The sequence below is a fragment of the Sorex fumeus genome, unplaced genomic scaffold, assembly GCF_029834395.1.
Source record: "Sorex fumeus unplaced genomic scaffold, SorFum_2.1 ptg000100l, whole genome shotgun sequence".
NCBI classification, from domain to species: Eukaryota; Metazoa; Chordata; class Mammalia; order Eulipotyphla; family Soricidae; genus Sorex; species Sorex fumeus.
Window position 1 is genome coordinate 7,271,038 of NW_026606157.1, and position 17,684 is coordinate 7,288,721.

The 17,684-nt window shown below is 53.1% G+C and overlaps 1 protein-coding gene across 1 annotated transcript in view; it reads left to right on the top strand.

The window, feature by feature from the left end:
• The first annotated feature begins 316 nt into the window (after positions 1–316).
• The window catches only part of ETNK1 (ethanolamine kinase 1), a 43,679-nt gene continuing 26,311 nt past the window's right edge, over positions 317–17,684 (top strand). Inside the window, exons 1-2 of the mRNA XM_056134676.1 lie at positions 317–586; positions 9,816–10,075. Of these exons, the coding sequence (XP_055990651.1) occupies positions 431–586; positions 9,816–10,075 (416 nt within the window). The 5' untranslated portion in view covers positions 317–430. The remainder of the gene's footprint in view (positions 587–9,815; positions 10,076–17,684) is intronic.

A 17,684-nucleotide genomic window follows, 5' to 3' on the forward strand; every position in this document is an offset into this window, starting at 1 on the left:
CGCTCGGAGGAGCCGGGGGCGCGCGCGGCGCGGGGCCGGGGGCGAGCGCGCGCGCGCGCCCCATTGTGCCCCCGGCCCGCCGTGACGTCAGCGCCCCGCCCCGCGCGTGACGCGCGTCGCCGCTCCCGGCATGCTCCGCGGCGGCCGGCGCTGGGCCGCACAGCGAGTGTTGCAGGAGCCGCCGCCGCCCGGTGCCCGGAGCCCGCGCCCGCCGCCCCGCGCCCGCCGCCGCCGCCGCCGCCCCGCGCCCCCGCCGCCGCCGCCGCCGCCGCCGCCGCCCGCGCCGCCCGCGCCCCCCGCGCGCCCGCGCCCCCCGGCCCTCCCGCGAGGGCGCCCCGGCACGGACGCCGCCGGCAGCCTGTCGGCGCCCGCCGCGCTCGTGGTCGCCGTCGCCGTCGCGGTGGTGGTGGTGTCGGCCGTCGCCTGGGCCATGGCCAACTACATCCACGTCCCGCCCGGCGCCCCCGAGGTGCCCAAGCTGGACGTGACGGTGCCCGACCAGGAGGAGCAGCGCTGCCGCGAGGGCGCCCTCCGCCTCCTGCGGCACCTGCGGCCGCACTGGGACCCCCAGGAGGTGACCCTGCAGGTAACGCCCGCGGGGGCGCGCGCCGCTCGGGTGTCGGGGTGGGTGGGGGTCGGTGGGTGGGGAGGGGTCCCCGCCCGCGCACCTCGGAGGGTCGCTCCCCGCCCCCCACGCCCCCTCGGCCCTGCCCGGGGCGCCCCCCCGTGGCCGCGGAGGCCGCGCGCCCCGCCCCCCCACCCCGCCGCGCTGCCCACCCGACGGGGCAGCGGTCCCGGAGACCCCCGACCCGCCCCCACGCAGGTCCCCGGGGTCCCACCGGGCAGGGCTGCTGCTCCCCCCCCCACCCCCGAGCCCCCTGCAGGTCCCCGGGTTCCCACTCCCCGCCCCGGCCCCCCCCCCCGCAGGTCCTGGGACCCGCCGCGCTGCCCACCCGACGACGGGGCAGCTGCCCGGGAGCCCCGCGACCCCCCCTCCCGCCCCCACGCAGGTCCCGGGACCTGCTGCGCTGCACACCCCACGGGGCTGCTGCTACCCCAGAGCCCCCCCTGCAGGCCCCCGGGTCCACTCCCCCGCCCTTCCCCCCCTCCCCCGCTCTGCCCACCGGAGCCCCCCGAAACCCCCCGCCCCGCAGGTCCCGGGACCCGCCCCGCTGCCCACCAGCCCGGGTTGCTGTCTCCCGCGACCCCCCGCCCCGAGCCCCCCTCGCAGGTCTCTGCTGGACGGGGCTCCTGCCCCCGCGTCCCTCCCCCCACTCCCCTGCAGGTCCGGGGCCATCCGAGCTGCCCCCCGCGGCCCCCCACGGCCCCCCGCGGCCCCCGCCGGCTCGTCCGTCCGTGGGACGTGGACGTGGACGCTGCATTTCGCCCGCCCACGCCGCGGACTCCCCGCCCCCCATCCCCGGCGCCCCCTGCCCCTGGCCCGTCCGGAGCACCAGCGCCCCGAGCCCCCCAAGCCGGCCTCCACCCAAGGTCGCCCGCCCCCAGGCTTCTGTTTTTTTTTTTTGAGCCCCCAGCAGAAAATTGGGAAGAAAAAACAAAATCGATCCGTTGGGAATCCACTCGATTCCCAAATAAACAGTCTCTGATGAGTTAGGACGTTGTGTTCAAAAAAAAAATTTTAAGCTTTTTGAGTTTCAGGAACTGTCTGCAAAAAAAGAAAAAAAAACCAGTCCCCCCCAAAAACGCACACAAAAACAAACCCCAGCCAAAAAAACCCCAAGAGGAAAAGAAGCTGCCTTTCCCCGGCAAACACAAAGTCGGGGTGCTGGGATATTTGGGATTTTTGGTCTCAGCAGCAACGTGGAAACCTTCCCCTGAACTTGACACGCCAGACGTCCACCTTGTTGTTTTGTAGGCTCGGCTCTCCAGCAGTGTTTTTCACTGTATTCAGAGTCTTCACTCAAGTAACTGTGGATAAAAGATGAATAAAACATGAATCGGGCTTCAGGGCCCAGAACTGTTTCTGACACTCGAGTGTTAGTTTCAGTTCTTACTGTCTAGAAGAATTTTTAGACACGTTTAATGACCTTACGGGTTTTTTTTTTTTGGGGGGGGGAAATTGTTAGTAAATGAAATTATAAAGGAGTGCTTTTTGGTTGGTATATGTGTAATTAAAAGGTTTCCCTTAATTAAAGAAAATTAAATTAATTGAAACGTCCAGTTGAAACTCCGTACTCCTTTCGTGTATTATTAACTAATTTGTAGTCTATTAAGAGAAGGTCTTTATAACAAAGTCATTTGTATTCTGGCAACTATAAAGTAAGCATATTAATTTTAGCCAGTGCCGCTTCCTGGTAACCTCTGGGCCTGGCAAATGTCACTTTTTTAAGCAGGGATTTAATTCTTTTTTTTTTTTTATTTTTGGGTCACACCCGGCAATGCTCAGGGGTTACTCCTGGCTCTGCACTCAGGACTTACCCCTGGCGGTGCTTTGGGGGGGGGGGGGGGCTATGGGATGCTGGGAATCGAACCTGGGTGGGTGGCGTGCAAGGCAAACACCCTAACCCCTACCCGCTGTGCTATCACCCCAGCCCCCTTAAGCAGGGATTTTAAAGGTGGGGCTTGGGGGGAGGGAGGGATTTGCATTCACATGATTTTATTTGAAAGGAGCTGCCACTGGAGGGTACTTTATACCTGGTTTAGAGTTAAGACTAAAAAAAAAATTACTATTTAATTTCCTAATCTAGGTGCTTTTTTTTTTTAAATGATTAAAGCCAGTGTATAGCTTTTTAATAAGAAAGTAGGGAGGGGGTGAGTGTGGTAACCGGCAGCAGCTTTTGATGGTTCCAATTGAACGTTATCTTTTTCCTGTGTTGGCAGCTTAAAAACCTTTGGACCCGTAATCCAATCTTTTCTCATTTGTCAGTGAAGGTAAATACCAGGTATTTGTCCTGGGGAAGGTTGTTAGTCGCATCCACCCAAGTTCCAGCAAAGATTTGCATCCAGACAGCCGAGAGTGGAATCAATGGTTATTGATGGGTCTTCCTCTCCCAGTATATTGTCCTGTGACGCACTCCGCTCTTCCACGCTGCCTCAGGATTTCATTAGGGAGTCTCAGTGGGAGTATTTTCTTGCGCGATTTGCTTTTATTTCCTTTGATGTGGAAAAATGAAAACTCACGCGGCTCCTTTCCGAAGGGGGAAGTTTCACTTGCTCAGCAAACTAAAACTTTGGGAGTCTCCGGTATGGTCCTCTTCCGCAAAACCTCTTTTTCCTCAGATGTTTGATGTGATTTCAAATGCAGCAGGTTTGTGGGGGATCTTTTCTCTTGCCAGGGGCCATTTGGGTGGTATTGGTCATCTGCGGCCTGACACCCGCTCGAGCAAGTCGTTGAATGACGGGAGGACAGTGCTGCAGTACATTGGGGGGCATGGCAGCTGACAAGAAATGCCAGCTTGTGGGCCTGGAGCCATCGAAAGGCGTGAGGGCTGTTGCCTTGATAGCGGCCAACGGGGGTTTGACCCCTGGCGGCCAGTCTGGTCCCCCGGCCTGAGCACAGAGTCAGGCGTGCGCCCTGAGCATCACTGGGTGAGCCCCCAAACAAACAAAAAAAATCCCCAAACAGAAGCCTGAGCTTGTCAGGCCCTTGCCGCCAGGCTTGGCTGCCGGATGGCCCCCCAGCCCTCCTTTGGAATGACCTTTTCATCTAGTCATAATTTTATCTGACAGTTATTCCTGCCCGGATATGCAGAAAATCCAGATGCCAGCAAAAAAAAAAAAAAAAAAAAACCAACAAAAAAAAACCACACAGGCACAAAAAAGATTTCGTTGCTGTTACAATGTTACGGAAACTTGTCTTTGCTCCGGATCAGGGACACATGGAATGATAAATTTTCTAGTAAGTCCAGTTTTTATAAATCCAACGTGCTTTGTGTTTGAGGCTAGACCCATTGCTGTCTGGGTGCTCCTTGCAGGGTGCGTGGGGCCTAAGGCCATGCTGGGTGGAGCCCTCGCAGGCTGGTGGAGCTCCCGATCTGCCTGGGTTGTTTCCTGTGTGTCTAGGATGAAAGCGTGGAGTGGGGCGGTGTGGGTGCGCTGGGGAGCGCCATCTCCCGGAATGGAGTCTGTCTGTGGCAGGACAGCCCACCTGTTAACTCGGAGACAGTCCCTCCCTCTCCCTTCAGCCTGAGACCTGGATAGGCTGTTAGTGCCGAATTGTTGGAGTGACTTAAATTGAATTTGCAGATTATAAATGGCGGATCTGGATTAGGGGTTAAGGTTCCGAGTAAGATTATTATGATTAAAGCAGGGAAGCCACTGGTATGTACAAGGAACTTTTTGCTTGTTTTTTTTTGAGCGCCCCCCGCCCCCAAACCATATGTAGGGCCCCCAGGGGCCCACTAGTGGCCCTACGTGGTCAGCTCCCGGACAGCTCGGTGCTGGGCCCAGCTGGCTTCTGCAGCAGTGCTGTGGGGTTGGCAGGGGGCAGGCGGTGCCAGGGAACCAGCTTGGGACCTTGTGTTTGGGACACAGGGCTCTCACCCTACTCCATAATATTAATTTCTCAGAAATAAAAGCTTCTTGTTCCCTCTGCCTCACAGTTCTCATGACACTTATTTCTAAAAAAAATTTTCTTTTTTCTTTTTGGGTCACACCCGACTATGCTCAGGGCATACTCCTGGCTCTGTACTCAGGAACTACTCCTGGCGGTGCTCGGGGAACCTTACCGGATGCCAGGGATTGAACCTGGGTCGGCTGCGTGCACGGCAAACACCCTCCCGGATGTGCTGTTGGCTCCAGCCCCTCTTAGGACGCTTGTCTGTCCCAACGCTTCCTTCTCTCCCTCCACCAAAAAGACTTAAAATTGGTTTTCCTTCTAAAATAGTTGAAGAACCATGGTTTAGAACATTCTAGCATGTGCCATCTGGGTCTTCCCCGTGTTTATTGTGAGTTTGGGGTGGGGCTAGTTTTCAGCCACACTGGTGCTGCTCAGGGGCCAGTCCTCCGTCCTCTGCCTAGGAGGGACTCCTGGTGGTGCTTGGGGGAAACATCCCAGTGCCGGGGTTTTCAATTGGGGTCACCAACATGCAGAGGAGGCACTTGACCCCGGTTCTGTCTCTTTGGCTCCATTGTGAGTTTTTCTGTATCTCGGAGTCTGTGTGGATGGTAGCAAAAGATTTGAGAGGAAGCAGAGGAAGATGACAGTCACAGTATGATGCTTTCGAAGGAACACAGGTGTTCTCATCACAGGCCGTCTCTGAGATCGCTGGCTGGACTGTAAGCCGGAGTCCTTAGCTGTGGCATCCAGAGGATTGTTGTGGGAACGAAAGAAGTCCTCCCGACAGCTCTTGTTGTTAGTACAGATTCGGCATCGGTTTCCCCAGTGAAAAAGCAATCAGTTCATTTTCTGTCCCCTTTGGAATTCTCAGTTGACATTATCTTCACGCTGAGTCTTACAGGTTACAAAGCTGATCTCGTATCTGCCCCTCCCCCCTTCCTCCTTTTGGGGGGCGGGTTTGGGCTCTGCTTGGCTCTGCACTCGGCATCCCCCGTCTCTGTCGGAATCTGGACTCTCCCGGATACCAGAGGGAAGGGTCATGGTTTTGATTCCTCCTGATGTTTTTGTGTCCATGGATGAGTTCCCCGTGTGTTCTCTTTCCAGTGTCCTGTTGTTAATCTGGGAGCAGGGACAGAGTGTGTATTGACCAGGGCTGGCCCGGAGAGATGTGGAATGTTCGACGGGCTCCCGTGTCATTAAATTGAGGTGTGACCCTCGAGTCGGGAACTGAGTGTGCCAGTTCATTTTTCGATGTTCATAGCTGTGTGTTTTGGACTGAGCACACCACTCCTTCCCCCTTTGAAGCTTCAGAGGGCCCCAGGTTCGGAAGAGGGTAGTTCTTGGGATCTCGATCATGGCCGTGTGTTGCCTTTGGCAAGTTTTAAAATCTTTACCTCGGGCTTGCTTTCTGCTGCAGAAAACAGTGCAAAATTCTGAAATTACGAAGAGCACAGGTCGTTCCTGTATCCCTTGCTCTCGTCTCCACCCCCGCCCTGTTACCTGCTCACTTGTAAGTTGGAATATTCATCCACAAGAATCAGAAGCGCTTCAGCTCAGCAGTGCCGACGTGCATTTATTTTTTTTTTCCTACTAGGCACAGTGCTAATTTTCATCAGTGTTCTGGGAGGGTCAACCTGGGCTGAGCTTGGCAGGAAAGATGTGATTAGACTGGAATGGGGAAGCATTCGTTCTTGGCAGAGAAACTTCTCGGACAAAGCTGGGCCAAGGATTTGGGCCGAAAGGAAGTGGGAGTGGTCTTTGGCAAGGGGGCGGGGGAGATAAGGCTGTGTGCCTCCTAGGAGCTGGCATTTTCCCTCCCAGGCCATCCAAGAGGTCCTTGGGTGTTCTTTCAAGCAGACAGTCGGCCAGTCGAAGGAAACCTCTGAATTGGGGTGCAAGTGAAAACTTGGGCCCGTGGGTTTTTTTGGGGGGGGGCTGTGGGGGTCACACCATGCTTTGCTGTGTGGGCGCGATATTCTTGGTCGCTTGCTGGTCTCTCCGAGGGGGGCAGAGGAGTCAAACTCAGGTCAGCCGTGCGCAAGGCAGACGCCCTACCTGCTGTGCTCTCACTCCACCCCCCATCCCGTGGTTTTGAAACTGGTGCTCAGTGCACACGGCCAAGATGCTAAATCAGTAGAGTGGCCCAGGCCACGGCCGTTGAGAAGATGAGTGACGGAACACGTGATGGGGTGGATGGTTGAGCGATGATCAGGGCTCGCTAAGGCTGGGTTCAGTCTTCTGTAAATGTAGGTGCTGAAGTGGAGGACAGTCCTGCTTCTCCTGGTGGGCTCTGTTACAGTCACCTGGGAAGGACATGACTAGGAGAGACTGTTCTGGCTGGTCCAGGTGAGCGGTCCGGGGCCGCCTGAGGGTGGGAATGGACAGAGGGGACCTGATGACCCGGGCAGGACTGGCTTTTGGCCCCTGGGGGCTGAGGCAGCCTCAGGGCTTTTAGTTCTGTGTTTTGGGCAAGTGGCTAAGGAAGGGGAGTGGTAGGAGCCCTGGGCTTCAGGCGCCAGAGCATCTGATTTCTTGCGACTGTTTTATAAGGAGTTATCTTTACTGTAATGGATGGGCTATAAATAGATACACTCTTTTTACTCTGATAAAAGTCATGAGGTGCAAGAAGCCCAGAAAAGTACATGGGACATAGATGATTGTAGATCAGATACTGGTGCCTCCCCAGCCCGGGAAAGAACATTTTGCCAGCACGCAAAATGTATCACCTTTGCTCTCCTTGGCGCAAACCCCTTAACTGACAGTTAAAAGAGCCAAAAGAGAACATTTTGAATTAGTCTCTCTCTCTCGCTCTCTTTTTTTTTTTTTTTTTGGCTTCTTGGGTCACACCTGGCGATGCACAGGGGCTACTCCTGACTCGGCACTCAGAAATTACTCCTGGCGGTGCTCGGGAGACCCTAGGGCATGCTGGGAATCAAACCCGGGTTGGCCATGTGCAAGGCAAACGCCCTACCCGCTGTGTGATCACTTCACCCTCCCCCTTTTTTTCCTTAACAAGGTGATATTACTCTTAGAAAATAATCAGCTAAGTTTGATTTGTTTAAAAGTGGGAGTAGTAGACCCCCCTGCAGCGTCGAAGCCTGTGGAAAGGACCTCCCCGAGATCAGGATCAGCTTCATCCCCCACCGAGAGGCAGAATGTTGGGCATCTGCTGGAGTCCAGTGTACTGCGTCCTCTGTTAGGTATCTGGTGTATGTCAGCCGTGTATTTTGGAAGGCTCGGTGCATTGACTTGTAGATTTGTATAGGAGACGGGCTCCATCCGGAGGTGTCTGAGAAGCCAGTGTTCCTGAGTGGGGCAGGGCACAGGGCAGGGCCGACTCTGGTTCCATGCCCGGCACGACATCTGTCTTCCGGGCACCTCCGGGAGGGTCCTCCCAGAGCACCGAGCTAGGAGTAGTCCCCGAGGACCCCCGGCGGTGGTCCAGACCCCTTCATTCCCTCCGCCCGCCAAGTTCCTTTTGTTCATTAAAGGGAACCCACTTGGAGTGGCTGAGTCGGACCGAGCACATGCGACAGTGAGGAGCGCCCACCCTGGGGCGAGGCGGACCCCGGTGAGTGGGCGTGGGACAGCGCAGGCTCTGGGCAAAGGAGGGTGCAGAGAAGCTGGCGGGAAGGGAGTGGGGGCTGGTGGTGACAGGCTGGACAGCAGCAGCCACTGAAGCGAGAGGGGGCGGTTGGTCACTCTTGTGATTTGCAGAGTGGCCCGCGGGTGCTGCTGTCCCTGTGCTGTGTGCTTGCAGCCTGGCCCGGCCCCGAGGCTCCTCTGCGAGCTCTGAGCGGCCTTTCACGGAGAAGCTTGGTTCCCCCGGAGCAGGAAAGAAGGAGAAAAGCCACAGCTGAAGGGAAAAGCCAATTGCTCTGGAGATAAAGAGGGAACCAGATTCAAATGAGTTATTGATGGTCTTTGCAGTGATTTTTTTTTGTTGTTGTTGTTTTGTTGCTGTTTTGTTGCTGGCTTCCGGCTCGGCCCACACACTAGCAAAGCGGGTGTCCTGGCCTTGGCTCATCCCCTTTCCCCATGGACTATCTTTGTGGATCTTCATACCGTCCATGCACTTTCTCGTCTCCCTGGGATCTCTTCATGGCGAGCCCTGGTGGGTGGGCACCGTGGGGTCAGTCGTTGGAGGGTGGAGGCCTCTGGTGTCCGCGCGCTCCCTGGCGTGGCTCACGTGTGTGTGGATGGTGCAGAATGAAGGGGCTGGTTCCTGGCATCCGGGGGTGCATTTGGTACAGACCAGAGCAGACATCTGTGTGGGGTTGGGGGTGTAACCCAGACCTGGTCTGTGGGAGTCTGGAGCGGGGGCCCCACCGGCTACATGCAGCGCTGGAGGCGCTTAACCCCCAGCCTCGAGCCTGGTCGGAGCCACAGTACAGGCCCAAGCTCGAACCCTGAACCCTGAGCCGGGGCACCTGTCCCCCAGGCCTAGCTTTCAGTTTATAAGCTTATAATTCATAGGTGAATATTCAAATACTGAATTAGCCAGAGGGTGGCTGCCCACCCAGGGCCGCTGCCTCAACACCCCTCCCCCCACCATCCCCCACCTCTCACTGTCTCTCAGGCCTCTATGGAGGTTTCTGATGCCTGATACTAAGCGACCTTTACGACCTTTACATTTGAAGTTCAGTTACAAAAAAAAAAGTTGGGAGATTTGCCATGATGCAAGTTTTGATACATTATATTTGTATTTTTAAATTTTCAAAGTTCTTTTTTTAATGTCCGAGGCACGTGAGACCTTGGAAGGATCACCTGTGTCCAGACACGCACGTGTGTGTGTGTGTGTATGTGTGTGTGTGTGTGTGTGTGTGATTAGCTCAGTACAGAACTGAGAAATACAGAGAAATTGTCGAAGTAATTGATAAATTAACACTTGCAAGAAAGTGATGTTCTGGACATTGAGGTTGAATCGCGTTCAATTTTATATTTAGAGCCAAGATGATAGACTGAGAGGCCTTGTGACCTCTAGAGGTTCTTTTCTGTGAAGCGACACTTTAAAATTGGTGTTTTGGGGCTGGAGTGATAGCACCGTGGGTAGGGCGTTTGCCTTGCACGCAGCTGACCTGGGTTCGATTCCCAGCATCCCTTATGGTCCCCTGAACACCAGCAGGAGTGATTCCTGAGTGCAGAGCCAGGAGGAACCCCTGAGCATCACCTGGTGTGACCCAGAAAGCAGAAGAAAAAAAAAAGGTTTTGTTGAGTTCATGTTGCCCGGTTTCATCGGCTAAGGCTAGCTAACCCTTTCCTCCCTCTCCTCTTCCCGCCCTTCCGTTTCGGACAGCTCTTCACGGACGGGATCACCAACAAGCTCATCGGCTGTTATGTGGGCAGCGCCATGGAGGACGTGGTCCTGGTGCGCATCTACGGCAACAAGACGGAGCTGCTGGTGGACCGCGACGAGGAGGTGAAGAGCTTCCGCGTGCTGCAGGCCCACGGCTGCGCGCCGCAGCTCTACTGCACCTTCAACAACGGGCTCTGCTACGAGTTCATCCAGGGCGAGGCCCTGGACCCCCGGCACGTCTGCAACCCCGACATCTTCAGGTCAGTGCTTCTCTCCCGGGGCTGGCTGTGGGCTTGGCTGGAGGAACATTCCGTGGACCGGGGGAGCGTGGCCCCAAAACCTTTGGGTCTGTGAGTTCCATTGTTGCCTCTGTCCGGAAGAAGCGGGCTGCAGAACCCGGAGCAGGGCTTTCCCGTCCCCCACCGTCAAAGCAGGATGCGTTTCTCGCCTTGGTACGGGTCACACTGTCAGGTTCTCGCTGACTAGGATTATATTCGATTGTCGTTCTGCAGTGCTCTAGATTCGTCCTGGTTTAGTTCGGTGTATGGACTGCCTGTTGGTGGGCCGGGGGCCAGCCACACCTGGCTGTGCTCAGGGCTTACTCCGGGGCAGCCCCGGGGAACTGTGTTGTGCTGGGACTGAACCTGCACTCAGGTCAACCTCTGCCGGTTTCCCTGTCCCTCTGGCCGCAATCGTGTCTCGTATTTTTATGCACGGTAATTTGACTAAAATTGCCCTCTGTTAATATTCTCTTTTTGTTCCTAAAAACTCTTGTAAGCGAGCTTGATTTGAAAACATCAAGGCTATGCATAAGCCAGAAGTCCTCAGACATTTTGATTCACGAACGCTTTATACTTGTTTAAAGATTATTGAAGGCTGGAGAGCTCTCAGAGGACCAGGTCCGTGCATTGCCTGGGGATGGCCTCCCTCTGTGCTAACACAGGGTCCCCCAGCAGTGCTGGAACCTGGAAACAAAACAGAAAGATGGTTCAGGACCAACAGAACTTGTATTCATATGCAAGATATTTGTTAGTATTGACCATGTTTGGAAGTAAAGCGTGTGCTTAAAATGCAAGAGCCAGTGCCCGTTCTCTTGGGTGGTTACGGTGATGGCACCCTCATGCCACCTCAGGGCTCTCGGTGGCCTCTGTGTGCATTGGGAGGGGACAAGTCAAGGAAGGGACACGGCGTCTTAGGGAATGGTCACACCATTCCTGTCAGCCTCTGGGGTCTTCACCGGTTCTGGATCGTAGAGAATCTCAAATCGACACACCGATAAATTGGAATGCGTTAGCAGTTATCTGTTTGAAACCGGTTCCAAGTAATCCACAGAGAGATCTGCTCCTCTCGTGGCTGTTGGCTGTCAGATGCAGCCTCTACCTTTACACAGGTGTACTCATTAAATTGTTGAAGCATCCTGATAAATAGAGTTAGATATGCTCTCTAGTGTCAAAAATTTTTTGGGGGGGTCTTCAGACCTATGTGTGTCATGTGTGTTTATGTACTTAAACAGTGAAAAAATTATAAGTCTCCTTTATCATGTTTGAGAAAAACCAATATTACAGGCTTGAAATACGTAGATGCGTAATGTAGCCAAAGGAAGAACTGGAGTTAGAGCCAGAGAAAAGATGTATTTGCGAAGGTAATGGCGAAGGCCCGTGCCAACTTCCTGGCAACTGGAGCCGGGAAGGGAGGACTAGCTCCAGATGTCAGTGTCCAAAGGGCTCACGGAAAAATATCGCTGATGGCTAATGCCAGTTTCCCTGCTCTGGCCATCCTAAGTTGCTTTGTAAGACCTACACTTTCATAAAATTTGCACTCAGAGTCATAAACAGTCTTTTACCAATTTAAACTTTCACTTGAACTCCAGGGGCAGTGATATATAACGTTGATATAGGCAGGCATCGGCACATTTTATTGAAAAATGGAATATTGTTAGAAACCAGTTATTAGGACTTCGAATTCATTTTCATTCTTCGACGTTGACTTGTAACGAACTGATCCGTTGACTCGAACTTTGGCTCAAAGAAGCAGTGGAGGTGGAGAAGCAGCCAGCGACGGTGACAGTACGACCCAGCGAAGAGGAAACAGCGGGAGGGTTCGCTCGGAATGTTTGCTCTTGCCCGCGGACTTATTGCAGTTACAGTGTGATTACCTTAGGGTGTCTGTCAGTGCTTGGTGGTTTTGTTAATACCAAACTACGGAAAGCTAATTGGGGAAAAGAAGATTTTGAATTAATAGCTGAATTAGAAATGATTTTATAGATTGTTATTTTTTAGTTTCCAGATAATCGCTGTAGCACTATAGCACTGTCCTCCCGTCGTTCATCGATTTGCTCGAGCGGGCCCAGTAACGTCTCCATTGGAGACTTTGTTGTTACTGTGTCTGGCATATCGAGTACGTCACGGGCAGCTTGCCAGGCTTTGCCGTGCGGGCGAGGAATCGAACTTGGGGCGGCCATGTTGGCTGCGTGCAAGGCAAACGCCCTACCGCTGTGCTATCGCTCATGGTAAAATACTTTTAAAAAATTTATCAGTCAAGCAACTGACTAGATGATGATTCTGGAGTCCTTGAGAATAGGAATGCAAATTTGGCACAGTGTGCTTTTTTCCTTGGAAAAATGAGTTTCAGGGCAGGGGAGAGAGTACCGGAAGGAAGACACTGGCCTGCATGCAGCTGCAGTGGCCGTGATCCGAAGCACCTACGGTCCCCTGGGGACCACCCGGGGGGGGGGGTCACTCCCGAGCACAGAGCCCCATGCCCCTCCCCCAGCACTGGCAGGTGTGCCCCCTCCCATCCCACAGCACAGTTTCCTGTGTTTATGGCGAAAAGGGATCTTTGACTGGTAAATGCTGACAGTTTTGAATTAGCTAGGTATTACATTTTGAGTCATTGTTATTAAATCAGGCTAGCAACAATCTGGCCTGATTGCATTATGGCCTCCCTGAATGTTGATCAGATTTCTTGTGTTGGCTCAGTCAGAGATGGCTGTTCATCTGCACTTCATGGTGGATGAAAGTATCTGCGGTGACTGTGAAAGGGAACTAAACTCTGTTACGTGTTTGCTCAAGTCTAGGAAAAATAGATAGTCCCTGGTCTGAGTTTCACTATGTGAGGGGCAATACTTCTGGAAAAAATAAGCTATGTGATACATACAGAAGATCAGAAAAAGTCTTCAAAAAAAGAATACATAGTTGATGGCAGTCAACTTGATACCTGAGGTGGTGTTTCCCCTCAGTCACAACAGTGTGTAGGTCAGGCGCTTGCCCTGAGCAAGACTGGCCTGGATTGGATCCCCAGCCCACGTATGGTACCCCGAGCTTTGCCAGGAGAGATCCCTGAGCCAGCGCCAGGAATAAACTGTAGGTGTGGCCCCAAGGGGCTGGAGTGATAGCACAACGGGTAGGGCAGGGTGTTTGCCTTGCCCGAGGCCAACCCGGGTTTGATTCCTCCGCCCCTCTCGGAGAGCCTGGCAGGCTACCGAGAGTATCCCGCCCGCACGGCAGAGCCTGGCAAGCGCCTCGCGGCGTATTGGATATGCCAAAGACAGTAACAACAAGTCTCAGCTTGAGCAAATCAATGAACAAAGAAGGACAGTGCTACAGTGGCCCCAAGACAAACAAGGGAGATTACACCAAATTAATCCCTAATTCACCTCAGGGAAGTGTATGGTGATCTGTTTTATTTGCAGAACTTTTCTTGGTCAACTCTTGCAGAGACCTTTAAAGAAGTTTAGTAACATTGTGGCCCTGCAGCGGGTGGGGGGTGGGGTCACAGCTGTGTGCTGGAGGCCCCGGCTCAGTTTGTGAGTTGTGGCACCCTGGCCTCTCGGTTTCAGGAGTCCCGCCGGGCGTGGCCCTGACACAGGACAGAGCAAACCCGATCCAGAACGCCCCAGATTGGAAACTGAAAAAACTCAGAGATGTTTAGGGGATTTTTTTAAAATCAGGGTTTTTTTTCTAAGCTTGTTCCTTTTGGGGAACGGAATCCTCAAGTCTAACTAAAAATGACCAGAAAAAGAAAGGGAGAAATGCAGTTTCCAGTGAATTGTCAGGGGCTGGAGCGATAGTACAGCAGGTAGGACGTTTGTCCCACCCGCCGCCGCTGCCAGCCTGGCCTTGACCCCTGCCCGCCCCCCCCCCCCCCCCCCCCAGATCCCCAGCACTGCTCGGAGTGAGCCCTGAGCACTGCTGGGCGTGCCTCCCCTAGTACCATGAAAGCAAGACAAAAAAGGAAAACATAACTGGAAACTCATGACTTCTTTATAGTGGCACTAAGTTGCAAGTAAAATCAGTAATGTCCTCTTTTGGAATTAATAGGGACACTTACAGTAACTCATACGGTAAAGCTTCATTCTGTGTTTCTGTGATGACAACTCTTCCCTTCAAATATAGCTAAGGTACATCAGCTCGGGGTAACTCTTACGTGACTCTTGAAAGGGTAATTTTGAATATTGTCTAAAACATGCAAAAGGGCTAATACAAGGCTAAGGGAAAAATCAGTTTCGGAGTGCACCTGTCGCTTTAGTACCTGAAAATGAAGTAAGTGCGTGGGATGGTTGATTTAGAAATGATTTTCCAATTTAAAGATTTCCTGTAATAGTGCTCTTAGGTTTTTAGAAGCCTGCAAGAGGAGCAGTTAGTATTAGAATATTTGCGAAAAAGGTCTCTGAAGCTATCGAATTTTCAAACACGGCTTTCCTGGGAATAGAATAGGACTTTAAAGTTCGCGTTCCTCATTTTTTTGCAGTCAAACCTGATTGACAGTTGGGAGTGTCACTAGTTATTTCTCTAGAACAGTCTTCTGAGAGCGAAATTCCTGATTCCACTTCAGTCTTCTCAGAGTGAAAACCTTTAGTTCTGATGGTAGAAATCAGAGATCTTTGATTTTTTTTTTATTTGTCTGTGTTAGGTCCTCTGATTTACAATACTGTTAATGATGGTTTCATGATTACACGCACCCCTCGCCAGAGTGCCTTCCTCCTCCTGCCAAGCCCAAAGGCCGTGCCTGCCAATACCCTCACCCCCAGACTCGGTTCTAGGAACTAGCTCTCCAGTGCCATTGCCGTAGGCCGCCTTTGGCCGCCTTCCTGTGTCAGTTCCGAGAGAGAATTCTGTATCTTCCCCTCACCTTTCCTGCCTTGATTGGCACAGTACCCTCCACTCCCTCCATATGACAGAGCAAAGTACATGGTTTTGCCCTTTATTTTTTTAGCTGCTTAGTATTCCGTTGTACATATATGCTACAACTTCTTAGTAATCTTTAATTTTTTTTTTTTGCATTTAAAATTTATTTATTTATTTATTTTTATTTATTGAATCACTGTGGGAAAGGTTACAAAGCTTTCAGGTTTATGTCTCAGTCATGCAAATATCAAACACATTTCCCTTTACCAATACTTATTTTTTACCATGAAGAACCCCAATAAAACCCCACCCCCCACCCCTCCCCGTCCCTGTGAGGCAGATGAATTCTAGTTAACACTCTATCTGCTTTGACTAGATTCATTGTTTCAATAAAAGATTCACCACTATTATTTAGAGTTTACCCCCCCCCCCCCAAATCAGACATGCTGAAAAAGCATTGTGAAGTGATTTGCTTTCTACAGCTGGGTTCAAGAATTAAATGTTGGTTTTGGATTTCTGCTATTTTACCTATTGACCCTGGAAGTATTTCTACTGAAAGTCAGATAGTTAAGAAATTGGTTTCTGTGTTCTGGAGTCGTGGCCGTGCTGGAGAGCCGCTCGCGGGGGGCAACCGGTGGCCTCGGTAGGACGTGAAGGGCGGAGCGAAACGCCCCCCTTCCCATGAGGTTTTAGTCGCCCCCACACTCCCGGCTCATACCTGCTGTCCACAAGGCTCCCATGTGGCCGCCATCTTTCTTTCCAGAGAGGAGAGGGTGAATGGGGCAACACCCTTTCCCCTCCGGCAGACTTGATGGGCTGGATCAACGCATAGTCCGTTCACTTTTCTGCTCCAAGCTGCTGGGTTCTGCATTAAGTCCTTGTGCTTCTGGGGCCGTGGCTGTGCTGGAAAGCCGCTCGTGGGGGGCAACTGGTGACCTCGGTAGGGTGTGAAGGACGGACCGGAACGTCCCCCTTCCCATGAGGTTTTAGTCGCCCCCACACCCCCGGCTCATACCTGCTGTCCACAAGGCTCCCATGTGGCCGCCATCTTTCTTTCCAGAGAGGAGAGGGCAAATGGGGCAACACCCTTTCCCCTCCAGCAGATTTGATGGCCTGGATTAACGCATAGTCCGTTCACTTTTCTGCTCCAAGCTGTTGGGTTCTGCATTAAGTCTTTGTGCTTCTGGGGCTGTGGCCATGCTGTAGAGCCGCTCGTGGGGGGCAACTGGTGGCCTCGGTAGGGCGTGAAGGACGGACTGGAACGCCCCCCTTCCCATGAGGTTTTAGTCGCCCCCACACCCCCGGCTCATACCTGCTGTCCACAAGGCTCCCATGTGGCCGCCATCTTTCTTTCCAGAGGGAGGAGGGCGGAAGGGACCAACACCCTTTCCCCTCTGGGCAGAAATGATTGCCTGGATTAACGCATAGTCCTTTCACTTTTCTGCTCCAAGCTGCTGGGTTCTGCATTAAGCCCTTGTGCTTCTGGGGCTGTGGCCGTGCTGGAGAGCTGCTCGTGGGGGGCAACTGGTGACCTCGGTAGGGCGTGAAGGACGGACCGGAACGCCCCCCTTCCCATGAGGTTTTAGTCGCCCCCACACCCCCGGCTCATACCTGCTGTCCACAAGGCTCCCATGTGGCCGCCATCTTTCTTTCCAGAGAGGAGAGGGCGAATGGGGCAACATCCTTTCCCCTCCGGCAGACTTGATGGCCAGGATCAACGCATAGTCCGTTCACTTTTCTGCTCCAAGCTGCTGGGTTCTGCATTAAGTCCTTGTGCTTCTGGGGCCGTGGCTGTGCTGGAGAGCCGCTCGTGGGGGGTGACTGAGTAATCTTTAATTTTTATAACTTATTTTCCTACACAAAACCATGGGCTGGAGCGATAGCACAGCGGTAAGGCGTTTGCCTTGCATGCAGCCAACATGGCCGACCCGAGTTCGATTCCTCCGCCCCTCTCGGAGAGCCCGGCAAGCTACCGAGAGTATCTCGCCCGCACGGCAGGGCCTGGCAAGCTCCCCGTGATGTATTTGATATGCCAGACACAGTAACAACAAAGTCTCCAATGGAGACGTTACTGGGCCCGCTCGAGCAAATCGATGATCAACGGGAGGGCCTTTTTATGGTCCCCTAAGCCCTGAGCACTGCTGGGTGTCGTTCCCACCCCCCCATTTTTTTTTTTTAACCATCTTACCAGAATCAGAAGAAATTGAGTTACCATGACTTACAGTACTATTAGTGAAACACTTTTTCCTATAATATCGTAACCTTAATCAGTTTTTAAGTTTGCTCTTTAGTAACGTCAAACTGTTATGTATCCAAACCCCACAATTCTTTTCATCTTGCAAGACTGTATTAAAAAAAAAAAAGTTCTCAAAGCAGCAAGCAGTATTCCTAGCTGGGTTTGAGGTGTTCAGTCTTCCGGCCGGGGTCCACGCACCAGTGGTTTAAATTCTGCCCCCGCCAAGGGGCCCCGTCTGGTTGGTGAACGCTCACAAGATTCAAATTTGGGATGTTTTAGAGACCAGGTTCCCCATCTCTTCTCGCCCTGCTGTCGCAGGTGACCGTTCTTCTGTCTGTAGCTAGGAACGTGACCACCGGACAGCTTCCCGCAGTGCGGTCACGCCTGGCGATTGGGGCTGGCGCCTGTCATTTAGCATGAGGTCTTCAAGATGTGTTTATGCCGGCTGAGGACTATCTGGCCCATGGGCCGCTTGTCAGGCCTATGAAATCGTGTCTGACCCTCGCT